This window comes from Morone saxatilis, unplaced genomic scaffold (assembly GCF_004916995.1).
Source record: "Morone saxatilis isolate NCDOM2014 unplaced genomic scaffold, NCSU_SB_2.0 Contig15, whole genome shotgun sequence".
Classification (NCBI taxonomy): Eukaryota; Metazoa; Chordata; class Actinopteri; family Moronidae; genus Morone; species Morone saxatilis.
The window spans coordinates 19,297,442-19,315,277 of record NW_023339707.1 but is presented as its reverse complement, the minus strand read 5'-3'; the positions used below and the strand labels follow the sequence as shown (position 1 = coordinate 19,315,277).

General features: G+C 40.8%; 1 protein-coding gene across 2 annotated transcripts in view; it reads left to right on the top strand.

Annotated features, from left to right (window-relative positions):
* Positions 1-17,836, top strand: part of scube3 (signal peptide, CUB domain, EGF-like 3) — a 72,414-nt gene that overhangs the window by 29,607 nt on the left and 24,971 nt on the right. For both annotated transcript variants that reach the window (XM_035657117.1, XM_035657116.1), the window contains exons 4-6: positions 253-387; positions 11,729-11,875; positions 13,291-13,407. In XM_035657117.1, coding sequence (XP_035513010.1) covers positions 253-387; positions 11,729-11,875; positions 13,291-13,407 — 399 coding nt within the window. The remainder of the gene's footprint in view (positions 1-252; positions 388-11,728; positions 11,876-13,290; positions 13,408-17,836) is intronic.

Genomic DNA, 17,836 nt, shown 5'->3' with positions numbered 1-17,836 from the left:
ATTTAACAGATCCAAAACATTAAAGCTTTTTCTAAAATACTGTCGTTTACTCAGTAAGTAATTATATTTATAAATGGACAGTATGTGTGTGTTCCCACAGTCTGTGTTTGATGATGATTTACAGCTACTTAGTCATTAAATGGGTCATGATTTGATTCCAGCCAACCTTGAGACAAACGGTAATCTGTGTAGTATTTGTTCTGTCTTGAAGTGATCTTATTAATTTTGTTTTGTGCGTCTGTCTCCTGGCAGATGTGGATGAGTGCTCAGAAGGCAACGGCGGATGCCAACAGATTTGTGTCAACATGATGGGCAGCTACGAGTGCCGCTGCAGAGAAGGATTCCTCCTGAGTGACAACCAGCATACCTGTATCCAAAGGCCTAAAGGTTAATCACGTACACACACACACACACACACACACACAGACAAACACACTCTCACTATCATACAAAGCAAAATACATACATATAGAAAACAGTAATTATAGCGCAGGAGAGGAAGGAAGCCTGAATTCAGATTCCTCTCCTGTTTTATTAAAATAAAAAAGTTAAAATACACATAGCACAAACACTCTCTCTATATATACACAACACATATAGGCAAGCATAAATAGTGGGAAAAGAAATAAAAACAGAAATGCAAACCTATAAGTAGATATATACAACCAAAGAAGCATCTTGGCATAAAGTTCAAGATTAAAAATGATTTAGTGGTATATTCAATGAATTGCAAAAATGTGGACTTCTATATTTGATTTTAAAAAATGGATGTCTTGTATGGAAATAAGGTGAACCGAAATGTTTGAATTGCCTAGTTGAATAAGAATGACTGTCTGAAGATAAGATAAAAAAGGATATGGAATGTATCAGGGAGATGTTGGAGCCTGCAATTTGTGTGTTTAAACATAAATAAGCTTGCATGGAAGAACATTTACCATGTCCATGGAGAGCAATAAGTATTTTATATACATATATGTTCAATATGTTTTTTATAATTCAATCTTACATCTTTGATAATTTCTAGGACTTTAAGAAAATAGCAGGACACATGTTGTTCAGTGATGCTGCATTTGACTTGACTTTGACTGGATATGTGGTGAAAGCTCATTATTGAGGTAATATCTGGATAGTGAATCTTTATTCAAATACAAATGTTCAGTTCTGAGTGTTTGAGATGATGAGCTGTGCGGATTTAAACTAAGAATGGGATCGGCCCTAACAGGCCTAAATGAAAGGTGAGCAAAGGTAAGTGTCTCCAGTCTGAGGTGGAAAAAAAAAAGAAAGGGGATAAATCTGTTTTTGTTTTCCTCCCACCCTTTCAAATTGAACCAATCTAGTGCTTGGCAGCATTTTAAGGTATCAGTGGTATGAGAGTGGCCTGCGGGGGACTGTGAGCAGAGAAAACAATTAAAGGTGTAGCCTGGGGCAGACACACCTCTTGTTTATAGAGCATTCCTGTGGGATGGAGACGTGACAGGCGAAGGTACAGAGCCAACCTGCTCTGAGGCTTACTCATCAGACACAGCAGCACTGTGGACATACATTCATTTATAACGTCACAGCTGTATTTAAAGTAATGTAAGCTGTCAGAATAATATCTCTGTTATGCATATTGTCTCGTAGCAGTTTTCTTCAGTCCATGAAACAACAGCACAGTGGTTGTAGTTTGTAACACACCCCATCTAGTTTGTTAAAACCACACAAAAACAGTATATTTAATGTAGTAAAAAGTAAAAAGTTCCTCAGCTTTGCCAGCATTTTTCACAAAACCGACTGAATAACAGTTTGCTGGTTTTAGTCCGTTTGGACTGTTGTAAATTGTTCTAGTTTCAGCCTTCAGTCTTATTAACAAATTACATTTTTGATGGAATCACAAAGACAAAATGTGCTTTTTATTTACCTAATAAATCTTATTATCATCGTGTGCACTCTAAAGGACGACCAACAGGACTGAAATGTTTATTCTTTTAAATAATAATGATACTACAGCATACTTTTCCATTTTTCAAAGGAGCATAAAAACCTTATCTGGACATGTTTTTTGGAAATGTTTGTGTCTAAGAGTCAGGCCTCTGGCTGGGCGTTTCCCATGGCAACAGTTGACTGACAACAGAAAGCCGCTGTTGCTAGGAGACAAACTGTCAATTTCCGTGGTGACCTACAGACTGGAGCGTGTCAAAATCTGATGATATGATGAAATACAAGACATTATTTTTCTACAAGCTCACATAGCGTTAAATAACTGTTAGTGACTTCTGTCCCTGTTATAACATTAAACAAGCGAGCTAGGCTAACTAGCTGCCACTTGGAAAGTATTTGCCAGTTAGCCTACCTTGCTAATGTTAGCAGCCCAGTTGACATTACGTCAGCTGTCTTGATTTGTGGTTATAGATTATTATTATTATAAAAGGGCAGGTGCTTTCAAAAAATACTCCGCAGGTAATTGGATGAACTGTCTGCTAACTTCAACCAGTTAGATCAATGAACCTTATAATGTAGTCAAACTCTTACTAAAGTTAGTAGAAGAGTGAAAACTGTTTTTTCATTGAAAAAAGCCCTTAGTGCCTTTCTTTGCTCTTCTTTAAATAAAGAAAAACTCTCCAGTTCTGATATAACTGACTAAATAAGTGCAAGTCAAAGCGAATACCACTGATTTCTTATCAAATAAAACTTTTCATTTCAGTTGAGAGTCTGCTGGAGATTTAGGTCATTGGGATTTTGACTGAATATAAATATCCTTAATTTTGTTCCCTGTGCTGGTCTGTGTTGTGCTGTTGCTCTGCTAGTTGTTTGTTACAATGCTTCCATTCTTTGTTTGGTTGATTTATCTATAGCTCGGAAAAGCAACATTAGAGAAAATGCACAGCTGTTATCATTATCACCCAACACATTTATTCAAGGAGTAATTATCCAGCTGTCTACAGATTTCTCAGCTCTCCCAGTTCGGGACTGTGTTGTAGATATTTTGGTTCCTGGGGTTTGCAGCACTTCTCATTCAGAAAGCCCTGACAGCATGTACAGCAAGGACCCGAGTGTCTCTTCATTTCTGCCGTCCTCGTCTCTCCCCGCTCTTTTGTAAGATAACTTCTCATGCTGGGAGTCATTAGACCGTGATGTTCCTAAGTCCCCTGGACGGTGAACCGAGGATCTTGGAAGTCTGGTTTATGAGATCAGTCTGGCCTAGTGAACTGTCAATGTTTACATTTCATAAACGCAGTGTTATTTGAGTGGAGTGAAAAGCTGGATCATGTGTTTCAAAGCACTACGACTATATCAGTGCTGTCAGAAGCAGACTGTGAGCAGTGGTCCGGTTTTGCCAAGCCCCCCGCTCCTCCCCTCCCTTTTCTTGATAAAATGCCCTCAGTTCCTGTTAATTTTCCATTTTCATATTAATTTTTTTTGCTTTATTGCCTCCAGATGAGACCCATTTGGATCAAGAGATTAAAGCTAACATAAATCTACAAACTTCCTTCACTCATCAAATAGACCCCCTTTCATTGTTTCATTATTTTTGAAAGATTAACAGACAGAACAACTGCTCATCTGCTTATTATTACTGCTCTTATTACAACAGTGTATGTCTGAAGGAAAATGAAAGTAGTGAGGAAGTGGCTCGCCCAGTTATTGGACAATAACCCTGCAGAATTGTTGCAAATATCACTTTCCTCGCTAACTGAAAAATTATGCAAAAGTGGCTCAGGGAAAAAAAAAAATCATTCTGAAAATTATAACTGATCTAATCTCCCAGCCAAGTCTGTTTAAATGCAACCCTCCATCCATTCTGCCAAGGCTCCTCTTAAAGAGCAAAGCCTGGGGTGCAGTTTGCTCATGAGCTTTATTGTTCTCATTAAAAAGACATCAGCTTTCCATTTCTTTCGTTAATGGGTCAGGTGTTCCCTGGGCAAGTTCTGCGAGTCTTTTTGCGGACAGTGGAGAGCTGGTCACTGCAGTGTATGGCGCTAACAGTCTGTTTCCCCTGCTGGTAGGAAGCCCTTGTTAGCAGTGAGCCTGTGCCAATTAGGCAGCAGGGGTCTGCCAGCCTCTCAGCTAATGACAAGGCTGCTGCTGGCCTGTCTCTTATTAGACCTGCCCCTGCCCCCCTGAACAGGAATAACTCCGGCCAAATGAAGGCTCCATCGTCTAGCTGGACAAAATGTAACAGTTCATTTATTCTCTCCAAACATTTCTCCCAGTCAGGAAATAAAGCCTTTGAAAGGCCAGCCAAGGTGCTTAGTGGTTGATAGGAATGCCATTTAGGTCAAGAAGGGTTCCACTGCTTTGCGTTTGATTTATTGTCTCTTTTATATAGGAGGATAACAGGGAAATACTATATGTGCGTGAGACGGGATCCAGCACATTACAATTCTGGAATTTCAGGCTCAGTCAACCCACACATCCATAATTTTAGTCCTGTACATTTCTGAATATCCGGTAGGGCAATTACCTTAAGTGTGCACTGATGGGCTATTACGTAAGTCACAAATAGTAACTTTTGTATTAATTCTTTTTGTCCTAAGCTCACAATACACAAAATATGATTGTATGATTTGAAAGTTAAATCATCATCTCTGCTGAATTCATTGTGACACAGCACAGCTGAACAAGTTGAACTAGCACTAGTAACTTTTAATAAGAAGTCGAGGCCTCTGGATCAAACTTTCTGTCACTCTGCCAATCAATATTGCATAAGTGTAGCTGGCGTTGTGTAGAAAGATGTGGGGATAGCAGCAAGGAGTCTGAAAGTTCACACCAGCCTGATAATTACATTATAGCTTCTCATTGCCAAGAAAACTTTGAACATATGAGTCCCGAGGCGTCATTGTCACCTTTCATTGCTGGAAGAAAGCTGTTAATAGGCCGCTGCACTCGTGTCTCCAAAGTGCACAAGCACAAACAGATGCAGATAGATTAAGAGCAAGCCAGGTTTGAGGTCAAGAAGGAAATCTACCATGCAAAATTGATCCTGTATCATTTTATTGGAATTTTCTAAAGCAAAAACAAAAAGAATCATGTTAATCAATAACTTGTGTTCTGTGTGGGCCAATAAAACACAATATGTATTTTGTCACCTGACTGTGGATACAAGCATTGCTCTTTTTCTTTACAGTAGGCCTTGTCTTTCCAGGAAATGTTTACTTTGTCAACGAGAACCTCTTCCTGTGTTTACAACTTTCATTAGCTTCCCAAAGGGGTTGTTACCCCTTGTGCAGCCAATCTCCTCTCTGCCTCTGTCGCTCTCTCTAATTCAAATATGACCACAATGGACACAGTGGACATAATCATACACACTCACAAGCACACGACTCAATAATTTTCAATTCAATCCTGCTTGAGGCGCATTCAGACACGTTCTGTTATGACATTTAGATGCAGACTGTGGCACGTTGACTTCAGGATATGTGTTTTCTATGCTGGCCAGAACTGCAGCAGAGCAAGGAATTTTCCAATAAATGTGATCAAATCCTTAATAAATGGTCACATCATATTCTCAGTTAGTTTTGCTCTCCAGCCATGACATTCCTTCTGTATGAAATCAGGCACAGCGTTATTGAACCCTGTTTTATTGTTGTTTTTTCTTATCGTAAATAGATAAAATAGCCTACTTTCTTGCAGTGTAATATCCATCTAGCAGACTGTTGTGCGTTTTAATTTCATGAAGTAATGTGCTGCTAAAGAGCCAGTTTCCACCATTCCAATGATGCAATGGTCAAAAGTGAAAAGTCAAATATATGGCCATTTGTATTTGTGAAAGTACATTTTATGGGTTTTTATGTATGTTCATGTCTTGTGCTTTGTGGTTGACTGTGCAGAAGCCGACATGGTTCTTACATGTTCCCTCTGTTGGTTCTCAGCAGGCCTGCCTGCCTGTCTGTGCATTGGCCACAGAACTGTTTTTACAAGTGCAGAAGTGCCTGCTCCATTGCTCTGCAGCCCAACCGTATAACCAGGCTCTTTTCCTATTCTAGGGAAGTAGAGCGAAGGGAACGCCTCATGCTCCCATTGCTACCTATTATGCTACCTATCTCCTGTTAGTCCAGCAGCAGAGATGAAGACACACAGGAAACTTTCTCTCCCTCTGTCTCTTTCCTACATTATCTTTCCTCATCTTCCCTCTTTGTCCAGACTTTACCAGGCCCTGTGCCCCCACCCCCCTCACCCCTACCCTTGAACAAATACACATCAGTGGCTTGGGCTTTAGCAAATGTTGGCTGCCTTGCCACTGAATACTCCATACCTCATTTGAGACGGGCATCCCTTTTGCTCGTGGGTTTATTGAAGGCCATCTCTAAGTTGGCCAGCCCAGCATGCTGCTGCGGACTGCCTGAGTGCCAGTGGGGTTTTTCCACTAACACTTGGCTGTCATGGCTTTAACCAGAGGGCCAGACTGAGCTGTGCTGAGACAGATGCCTTCTTCAGCTGCCTCTCCCTTTGATTTTGCAAAGAATGCAGCTCTGTAATAACATACTGTATCTCATATCTTTTGTATCTCTTTATTAAAGAAAGCTCTGTTGTGTGCTCTGTTGCTGTGTTGTCTGTTCTGTTGGGAGGATGCCTGGCTCCTTTGGGACATTGCACAGTGAGGTGACCTTGATAGAATGAGAGGAGGAGTGAAGGGGAGAGTGGCACGTCCCCAGCAGGTGCTGCACAAGTGTCTGTGACACAGATGGGCAGACGCACACAAATGCGCGTGCAACACGCATACATTATGCAAATACACCTATACCACATACATTAATGCAAGTATGCATACCTGCACGCACACACACACACAGAGTTTCCACAATACACAAATTTATACATCATTGCCACTACACTCTGCAGTAGAAATCCAAGAGATTTTCAAGAGCCTTTCAAAAGCAGATCTATTATGTGGTCTGTTTTTAAGTTTTGAATACTTAAAGTATTTCTCAACTGTACATCAGTTTAGACTGTTTAGAAAGTCTATGCTTGGCTTGTTTTGGAGCATATGGTAACTGTATGTGCTTTGTTTCAATCTCAGGAGCCCAATATACCAATAAAAATTGTACATTAAGCGCTTTGGCAGCGACATGTATCTGTCCAGAATGCTCTCTGCTGTCTTTTCCATTCTCCAGTTGTTTATGCTTTCAGTGGCTACTCTCTGAAAAAGGGAGTGAAATGAGCAGCCTCAACAAGGCCTTGGGGAGCTGGAGAAAATCAGCGCTCACACAACAGACCAAACAGTAGCACTTGGATGGATTCTCTCTGCTCTCTATGAACGGAGTCGGTGGGGAAGAGTTACTTCCTTGACCCGGCTGGCTGCCCCGTTGCTCTGTCTGACCATCTGCGTCGCAGCTCAGCCCAACCCAATCCGGTTCAGCTCCTTTTCCCATTCTCCTTTTCATGCGCTGACATTTTTATCCTCCTATTAAAACTTTTAAGGGCCCATTATCTAAGAGGAAGGAATGTTACTTTAATAGTGTGGTGGCTCCATGCTTAGGCCCCTTCTTTTCAGTTTGCAACCAACCAACACTGGCTAGCTGCTTAATGTTCCCCAGCCAGTGTCGAGCAAAGAGGGGACCGTCTCCACTCCGAGACGTATGACAGCAGCTCAGCACGGACCATGAGCCCTCTTTTCACTGCCCCAAGCACTCAGAGCAGACTATAAACCCTTGGCATGCCTTCCACTACTTCAGCCCCATTGTTTCAGTCTCTCCACTACATGGTTCTCAGGTTTAAGAGAGCTTGCAGCACTGTGGTGAAGAACTTGTGGCCTCCTTGGGTCTTTTGTTTGAGGATCACAGGAGTCGGCATCTTAGCTGGAGCACCCATGTTAACTTCTTTTGCGCAGTTCCTCATGTCATGTTAAAACACATACCCTGCTGTTGAAAGTTTACTGTTGTTTGTTTTCTTTGTAGGCTGATTTTAGCTCAGATCTAGATGTTTAACTTGTGTCAGAAAATATGTTTTCAGTAGATTTTTTGCAAGGTCGTTAGAGCTAGTCTGGTTCTCAGAGTTTTGAGAAAAAGCTTTTTCACAAGCTATAGAGTTTAAATTGCCAGCCACTCCAATCAATCTCTCCACACAGCTTTCCATTTAGACTGACTTGCCCACAGGAGTTGTTATCATCAGTAAATCCTTATGTACCTTCGCTTTTTTTGTTGTTGTCCTGACCTGCTGGTTTTCAGTAAAGCAGCTGTGTGATGTTACCCGCAGCTAATGCCGTGTCCTGCAGGCACTGCAGCTCATCTCACATATTAAGCTGAAGTTCCACGGACTCAATGACAGACACACAAATTGATTCTGCTTCAAGATATTGAAAGATAATTTACTCTGGTCATTTTGTTCCCAATGATCATCCTGTTCCTTCTAATGTAATCACTGGATATTTAGAATGCTTAACAAGATCTTAATGGGTCACAAGCATATTGAGCACTACTGAAACAAGTCTCATCTACAAAGTCCATCAGCCCTCATTCTCCTATAGGCCCTGAACCTCAATAAACTTCTTGGTTAAGCACAGTTAGAAAAAGGGTGATGCCACATGCTTCTGTGTCAGTTTTTGACTTAACCTTGTAAAAAATAACAAAAGATGACTTTTTATTACTTTGTTGTATTTAGTCCTGAATATTTAATATATAAGATTTGAAGTTTTTAGGGACTTTAATGATTATTTTGATAATAAACTAAACTAAACTTTATTTTTGGCTATCTGCATTACCCTTGCAATTAAATGCTCTAATAAGGCAATTGTTCAGCTGTTTATACAATCATTGAAAATATTTATTTAAGGAATAGTTTGACATTTTGGGAAATACGATTATTCTCTTTCTGTACAGTGAAAATGAAGCTATAGCCAGAACATGTTAACTTACAGTAAAGCAGTAGAATAAGGACTGGAAACCACCAACCTGGCTCTGTTCATAGGTAACAAAATCCGCCTGTAAAGCTCACTAATTAAGATGTTGTTTGTTTAATCCATACAAAAACTGACGTGCGAAACAACAAGTTGTGGTTTTACTGCAAGGTTTTTTATCGATTAAACAAACAACATTTTTATCTTAGCCGGTTGCTGGCTGTAGCTTCATATGTACCATAACAGACATGAGAAGGGGTATTCTCTCAATAAGAAAGTAATTAAGCATATTTCCTCAAATGTCGAACTGTTCCTTTAACACACGTGCTATTACCTAGTGCAGAGGACAAACAATGGATTTATTAGCCTGTGGCAACACCATCACCTCTTAGTGTTTTGTACAGAGGTCACGACCTGTCCTGGGAGGATAAAGTTGTGGCTCCTTTGCAGAGGGAACACTCCCACTTGTTTTCTTGGTTAATTGCAGTGTTCCCTCTTTTTTTTTTACCGCAAGTGCAGCAGTTTTGATGACGCCTGTCCATGTTGAGCTGTGTGAAAACCCATATCCACTCTGGTCAGTCCCTCGGTAGCTATTTGAAAAGACTCCTTCTCAATTCCAAGACTTTGGAGTCTATTTCCTGTCCAGTTCTCTGCCTATAAAGTGGCCAGTGATAGTTTTTATAAGTTTCTTCATATAGAGTTATGTTTTATGGTCAGCAGATTGTTTGAGTGCATCATGGCACATATGATCTGGTATTTTTATTTATTTTTTTTCTCTCCTTTACTTTCCCATCCACCTCCTCATGAAAAGATGTTTTTTCTATCTGCTTCTCATCATTTAGTAATGATAAAAACTGGAGGCCTTTGGCAGCGAGTCAGAGGGTAGATGATTGCTGGGCCTGGCCTGCAGAAAAGGGCCATTGTGTCAACACTTTGGCTTTTATTGGTCCTCAGAGAGATGAAGGCCCAGGTTCTGGCCCCAACCCGACATGTTATTGATGGATAAGTCTGTAACATTCGGATAGAGGGGCTGCATAAATATAGGGGGAGTGAAGTGAGTTTTGGGATGCATAATACAACCTTAGTAAGTAATCTTTAGTCCATTGGGGTTACTTAGTTGGAAATTCAATCCTCTGTTAAGTTCATAGATGTCTGTTTCTTGCTCTAGCCTCAGATAGACGCAAAGCCAAGGAAACGGACCGCTGAATTCCACATCCTACTTAAATATCCACATGACTCGCTGTGAAATTTTCAGCACTTTACAGCAGCTGCTCTGTTGATGCTCATTCATGGTCACTTCACTCAGTCCTGCCATGCCTTTTTCTGTTTGCCTTCAGTGCTGAATCTTTGGGGGGGGGGGCTGTTGCTGCAGTTAGTGTCTTATAGCTCGCTTTGTCTGCAAGAATGACAGGGAGCTCAGGCAGGAAAGTCTGAGAGCATTGTGTGACCTTGTGTCACTTGTTGACAGACTTAAAAGGGATGGAAAGTATTTATCCAGGAGGACAGAATTGTCAGTCACACTCGCTTCGTCAGCTACTTAAGGTAAAAAAAGATAGATTTCAGCCACGAGTGGAAATGCATAAAAAGGCAGGTTGAGTTCTTGGCAAAACATATGGAAAACAAGAGGGCATAGTTAAAGGAGAGTTTGGTGGCAGGAGTTAAAGTACATGAATAAGTAATTTACAATAGAGTTATGTAATAAAAAAAAAAAAACATGTTTCTGTCAGGCTGAGATCGTTTTTTCCTCATGGCCCTCGAGGCAGGAACATAGAAACTGTATGACAGCACACGGTTGTCGAGACTGACACACTACATTTGGACTTTAGAGGAAGAGAGCACAAGGTTATATGAGCTTTACTAGGTGTTGGCACTTCCACACAAGTATGCAAATGCTTAAATTTATAGCAAAAAAAAGTTGGCTAATTAACAAAGTTAGACCTCCAAACACCCTTCAGTGCGACAGCAGATTTAATGAGACATTAATGGAGATGTCTTCTTGCTCACTGCCTCCCTGTTCGCCAGAAGAGAAGGAAAAAGGAGAGAGATCTGTTTGGTTTTTAATGAGCCAGAGAGCTGGGGTTTGTCATTGCATCTGTAGTGGTGGCAGGGTTTCACAACGAATAAGTCAAATGTCAGTCTTCTCCTGCAAAGGCAGCAGTCTTATTACAGTGCAGAGCAAAGCAGAGGGAGCATTGTGTTCATTGGTGTAATAATTCATGACATGAGGGTCTCAAGTCATGGAAATGCACGCTAGGTGTCTGTTGTACCTCTTCATCAAGCATTTATACATCACACAGAAATTGTGCATCTTAGGGTACCATGTTTAGTAAAGCTTTGAATTATGAAAGGCCTTTTTTTCAATAATATCTTCGTTTTGGGTTTTTAGAGGTTTGTCACATTCTTATTGAAGTGCTTCAACCCTGATGACTAATGAAAATGTGCACTGACACCCTTATTTTAGTGCATTCCCTTTTGATCTTAGTCTCTGCTGTGAGAATTTAAACCAGGAGTTAATTTTTTTCAGCGTATTCCTCCTTTCTTTTCTTTATGGGGGATTACCTCAATTAAAATTACAGGTCTACAGGATCAGCTCCTGCTGGGAGTTTTATCCTTTCTGTTGGCAGCCTTCTTTTTATAGCCTGAGCAGAGTGAGCATGTTCCAACAAGTGCTCAAATCTTTGTAAAGGGGTACTGGGCATGTCAGTCACCAGCAGTAGGCATATATGTGACTGAGGGTCAGAATGCGTGTCAGGCATTTGAACATTTTTAGTCCTCTTACCAGCTCCGTGATATCTAATTTAAAACCAAACTCTTTGTTTACTGAACGGTCTTTGACTTTTAAAAGTGTGTGTAATCTGTGTGGCAGGTAAGAGATAAACCTCTCTCTCCTGGTCTCGCTGTTTTCCTTCACAGTGCAACCAGAAGGCGCAAAGGAGGGACCCACCTGCATGGACAAGAATCACGGCTGCGCACACATCTGTAGGGAAACACAGAAGGGTGGCATCTCCTGTGAGTGTCGACCTGGATTCCAGCTCACCCGTAACATGAAGGACTGCAAATGTAAGTCATGTCAACCTCAAGCATAGTTCCCTCTCTGTGAAAGACACACACATACACACACAAGAAGGAGGATTTATAGGCTCCTCATGAAAAAGTGATTGGGGTTGGAAACCTGCCGATGATGGATAATTGCACTCATTCCACAAATACCTTCCAACAGATTTGAAGTAGGCTACTGACATTTACATTGCATTACCGAGCTGTGACTAATCTTCTGAGTAGTCCTCATAAAGAAAAACATGTTTATCAAATAAGGAGTGATCATTTACACAACCAGGGCAAGTGTGGAGGTTACTCGAAGGGGACTACTCTGACGGACAGCGCACACTTCCTGTTGCTGTGCAACGGAGATCATCCTGTCAGAGCTGGGGCCAGGGCTGATGGGGGATTTGTCTGTGTTTGGATAAGGATTGGAGAAGTGTTATTCTATAGTTTTTCTGTGACAGCCCAGGAAAAGGGCAAAAGGCGCTGGGATGGTAGGGTGCAGACAGGATGGCGGTGGAAGCCTCGGCTCGCTTGTGCTCTTTTTCACTCTGTCATCACAGGTGTGTTAAAAGTGCCAAGGTTAATGCTCCCTTCGCCCGCCAGAACATAAATGTATTGGCACTTAGAGACACACACATGAACACACATACTTATACCAGAAATCTTACGCTTCTTATCATTTATGTGTAACTGACATAACTGTGTATGTAAGAAATGTCCTACATTCTACAAAATGGATTCACTTAAAGTTTCTGCCTGTTCTGCAGAATTAATTAGGTGTATTACAATTAAGACTAGCTTGTAGGCTGACGCTCTTATCCAGAGTGACTTACAATGAGTATGTCCAACCTCTTGCTCAAGGCCAACTCATCGGCTGTTTAAAAAAATGTGACCTCCGCAACTTCAGTGTAATTCTTTAATCACAAGGTTAAAAACATTTAGTCAGGGGAATAATGAATGAATAAAGCCATGATTGTGATTGATGTAGTAAAGGATTCACCTTTCATGTGAAGTGGTGGATATGTAAATCAATTCTTGTGTTCTTCACATTATCATTCTGACTTTAATCAAGCCTGTGTTGAAAGATGTTTAGAGGTCCTATTGGTTTGTGTGCATCTGCAGTGATGTGAAACAATTTTCATTTTTTATTATTATATTTTGCAAGTATGTTATTTTGAGGAACTCAATAGCAAGCTTTACATACAGAACGTCTCCTTGGATCTGATACTGGAGCATTTATATCATAGCCCGGAGAAATAGTGTGTGGGCGCCCTGAACTGGGCACTTTTGTTACATATGATACCTCTCACTACCCTTATTTCTGGTCACCTGTCAACTCTACTGTCAACTTTAAAAATAAAAATATGTATCCTGTGAAAAGTGTATTATCTTGTGTGTACAGTTTATGTTAACTATGTGCTCTTTGATAGTGACGTGTAACTACGGTAATGGGGGTTGCCAGCACGTCTGCGAGGAGACAGACCACGGCCCCAAGTGCTCGTGCCACATGAAGTTCGTCCTGCACAGCGATGGAAAGACTTGTGTAGGTGAGTCATATCACCCTGATACAACTACCAAGGGCAAGAAATAATGGCTTTTGAATGAGAAAATGTAGAACCACAAACCACTGACTTTCAAATTTCCGACAGCAAATTTAATTAACGTTTTGAAATGAGGTTTATAGTGATAAAATGCAAGTTGAAATACAGGCCTTATTACAGTAGCTGTATGCCTGAGCCCTTTCTCTTGATCTGTGACATACAAGGACAAAAGGCTACCACCCACTGTGCTTTCTCTTCTTCTTCTTCTTCTTCTTCTTCTGCTGCTCCAGTAACCTCTCAGTCCCTGCATCTGCTTTTGGTTTCTCTTCCTCTTCTTCCTCCTCCTCCTCCTCTTCTTCACTGGACACTGCAACAGCTCCCTCTGTTCCCCTCTGTCTATCAGCCATGCAGTCAGACGCACACCTTCTATTAGCCCTTGGGTCAATTCCTCCGTTCGGGATTGGGGATTAACTCACACACCTGACCTAACCTTCCACTGGCATTTATCAGTGTTTGCCTCAGTTGACTTAAGTTGAGTAAAAATCATTCAGCTACTCAAGCATATTGAACCGTTCTGAAGGGCAGTTTCCCATCAGATGGGACCTTCATGTGCAGTAGAGTCAAAGCACAGGTCTCAATAAACATGTACGGATGGAGTTTAGCCATGCAGAATTGCACAGACATTTCATCAATGATTGTGGAACATTAAAAATAAAGTTGGTCAGGTGTAAATTTGAGACTGACCATTACTGCACACAGGCTTTTATTTTATCCGCCTATTTAACCAAAGTGTCATTAATAGTTTCTGTACACAGTGCACACCCATTTAAACCAATTTAGCATGTAGTTTGTAGTGTTAGTGAGCTGGGTTTGTAATGGAAGCTTCAGTGAGTTGGATAAGACATATTTTCATTGTCAGGAAGACAAACTTAATAATAGAATTAAAACCTACGCATGCAGGGCAGACTGGTGAGATGGTTGCTTGGTTTCAGTGGCTGTTAAGTTTGAGAGCTTGGTTTGGGTAGCGGCTGATTAGCTCAGTGTTTCTGCATCCCCTTTATTACCGCAGCCCTGATGAGAGCCAGACCTATGTCAAGGTCTGGTCAGCCAACCTGTCATTATTGCTGTACCCTGCTAGGCCAGGGGGACGCCACAAAGTTGACCGCAACCAAATTATATGTCTTAGCCTGTCTTGTTCCCAAGGCAGAGCAAAATGCACAGTTGGTGTGCCAGATGAGGAAGCAGTCAGCCAGTTAAAGTCTTTGATTTCCCCCTCAGAGTCTGGGGTTACAGAGGTGGAAGGAGGGCTGCTCTGCGGTCGACACGGGGGCGCACCATCTCCCAGACACTCTATTAGTTAATAAAACCTCAATAAAACAAACAATCTGCCAAATGAACCACTGACAGGAGAGTGAGTGACAAGAACGCTGGAAGACCTTCAGAAAGGCACCACTACTGTGCACTAGGACTGTAACTGTGTAGAGTTTCCACCATAAGAAAATATTCAGAAGCAATGCATGATGAAACTTCTGTCTTTTTTTTCATTTACACTTTAAAAGCCGCGTAGGTGTACACTGATATTTTAAGTTGGTGTGCCAGGTTTAAATATAATAACTAATAATAATAATATAATATAATACAATCATAATAATTACTATCCCTCTGGCAAAATAAATATGATATATTTATTATTATAAACATTAAGTGTTTCAAGATGCAACAGCTACCTTTGCTTTGAAGAAAGAAATGTCATTTTGATTTATTTCAAGACCTAAAACAAATAGTTTCTCTTGGAACCAGGAACTCGTATTCTAATCCTGAATTAACTTTCAAATATTCTTAAATGTCACAAACAAGATAAAAATTGGCTTGCTGGGGTTGTTGTATTTTCGAGCATTGTGTGCATGGCACATAGTGCTAATTACTTGTCAGCCACTGCGTTCAGGCATAGTTAATGATGTATAGTGTGTTGAGGGTATCCATAGCAACCACACAAAGTATAAACACACTCCAGTTTAGTCCCAATATTGATTTGGAAACGTTTATTATTCATTGAGTCTCTGCATACTTTATCGGAAAGGAACATGGCACACGATTACAAAACAGCTTTCGTCTTGTCAGTGACTTTGTCGTCTGGTGGGCTCTTTCAGTATGCTGTAGCTTCACTGTTCGATCCATCTTGTGGGGTGTTTCATATGCACTCTGCCACATTTTCATTCATTTTGTGGTGTCTCTCCTCACCCAGGCTCAGTCATGCATTTTGTAATAATACGCCACATGCTGCTCTGTTTGGAAGTGTTGGTTCTTTATCCTTCCTGTCTCACCTCTGTTGAAATCTTGCATACTGTAGATGGGGATTTTAGTGACAGAACGGGCTTTAATGGATGGCACACATGGACTGCTCTCGCTCATTCATACACACACGCGCACACACTCTTAGAAATATTTGTTCAATGGCCTACTCAGACTTTAAAGTCAGATTATTGACTGAAACAGTCCTAACAAAATCAGGTTTATTTATGCATAAAATGTCTGTGTATCCAGTATGTTCAGATATCAGAAAAAGGAGCAGCCATCATGTGGAAGCATTCACGCTGTTAGCACAGCAAATCATAAACATTCACAAATAGCAGGCAGATGCAGACATGCTCAGGAGTTCAATCATCTGAAGAGTTGGCCACACTGTGCCAGACACACAGACACACACATACACACACACACACACACACACACAGAAGGAGAGCAAGAGGTGCATTTTATAATACAAACAGAAAGCTGTACAAACAACTACAAACATACAGTACATATCCAGCATGCATGCATCACATGCATGTAAACACATCTAGTCTAGTCTAGTCTACATGCATATGCCCATAACATAAACACACTGTGCTCTTGTTTCGGGTGGTCTGTGCATTCATGCTGGTGTATTCAGGTGTATCTCACTGTGTTCTGACCTCTAACTGCTGAGAATCGTTCTTTCTGGATGTTGCATGTTGGGACTGGGACATGTTGGTTCAGACTGTGGCAGTCAATGTAAACTGTGCATGCTTCGTGGTGTTGATCTGTTACTGTCAGAGTTGAGCATCTGCTTCCTCCTCTGGCACCTCAAAAAAGTGTTTTTTTTTTTGTTTTTTTTACTGAAATAATGTTATTTGAAACATAACAGAAATAGAGCAGGGATAAACATGGTGGTTTTTACTGCATTTCTCAAAAGGCCTTTTATGTTTATACATTTTGTCGATCAGCTTAAAGGCCTAATCCGTCACCCCAGCTGTATCATGGGTGATTGTACATGGTCTGCATACTAAATGCGTGCCATGTAGTTTAGTGTAAAGATAAATATACACTCAGTGGACTGCAGAAAGGGTATTCACTATTCACATTCACAATTACAAGTAAAAACAAAAATAGACTAATGCTTTCTTGTTTATTAGTGGCAGCACATAAATTGTACAGCTGGGCCACTGTCGGTGCTTAGAGACTTGACATAACAGCCTAACAGCATCAATTCAGAAATTATCTGACCATAAAAGACACCATAAAGCCTAGACATGAATCTGGCTGTCCCTGTCTTTCAGCTTCCAGCACTAACCACCACTCGCTGTCTGTCAAGGCTCGCAGTGCTCATACTAACTAGCAAAAGCCTCATCTCACACACAGAAAACAAAACTGCACTTTGTCTGCACTGTTCGGAATATTTATTTGCATGACTGCATGTTGTGAGGTAACACTTTTGCCTTGAGATGTCACCCATTCATTTTAGACAAAGACCTGTCATCATCTTTGTTGTTAGGATTTGGAAAATAATCACTGCTGTTTGCTCAGTTGTTACCAGTAAGAGAATGTCTTTTCTTTTGCAACCACATAATGTAATTCTCTCATGTCATTATCGCCAATCAATGGACATTCCCTTATTCTTAGCCCCATTAATTATGAACTTCCAGTTATTCCTTACACTGAACTGGTGTCTGTGAAAGTTAGTGATTTTTTTTGTTGCAACTTTTTGAGAAATAAATAATGTGGGAACACAACTTGTCACACAATAAATGGGTTAATGTGATAATAGCACTAACTTCTACTTCTGAGGGACGGGAGGACAACTTGGAACAAGTGGCCTGAGATAACTGTGACAGACTAAGTTACCGTTAGCTAAAATGTTAAGTTGTGCTGTTCCACAGCCAAGCTAAACTGAATTTGTGGTTTAAACAACAGTGCGTTGAGCAGAAACCAAAAAATGGAAAAGGATTGTTCCTGTCAATACTGATACAGTCTCCATCATCTACCAAGAAGACAAATCTTTGTCTGATTTTAAATACACAAGGTTGTGTTCCACCTCATTTAATAAAAGCTGCCTGACTATGTTACTGTGGGAGGACTGATACGCCTCAGAGCTTTTCAGATTGTTCATTGATTCACAGTTGGTAGCAACAGA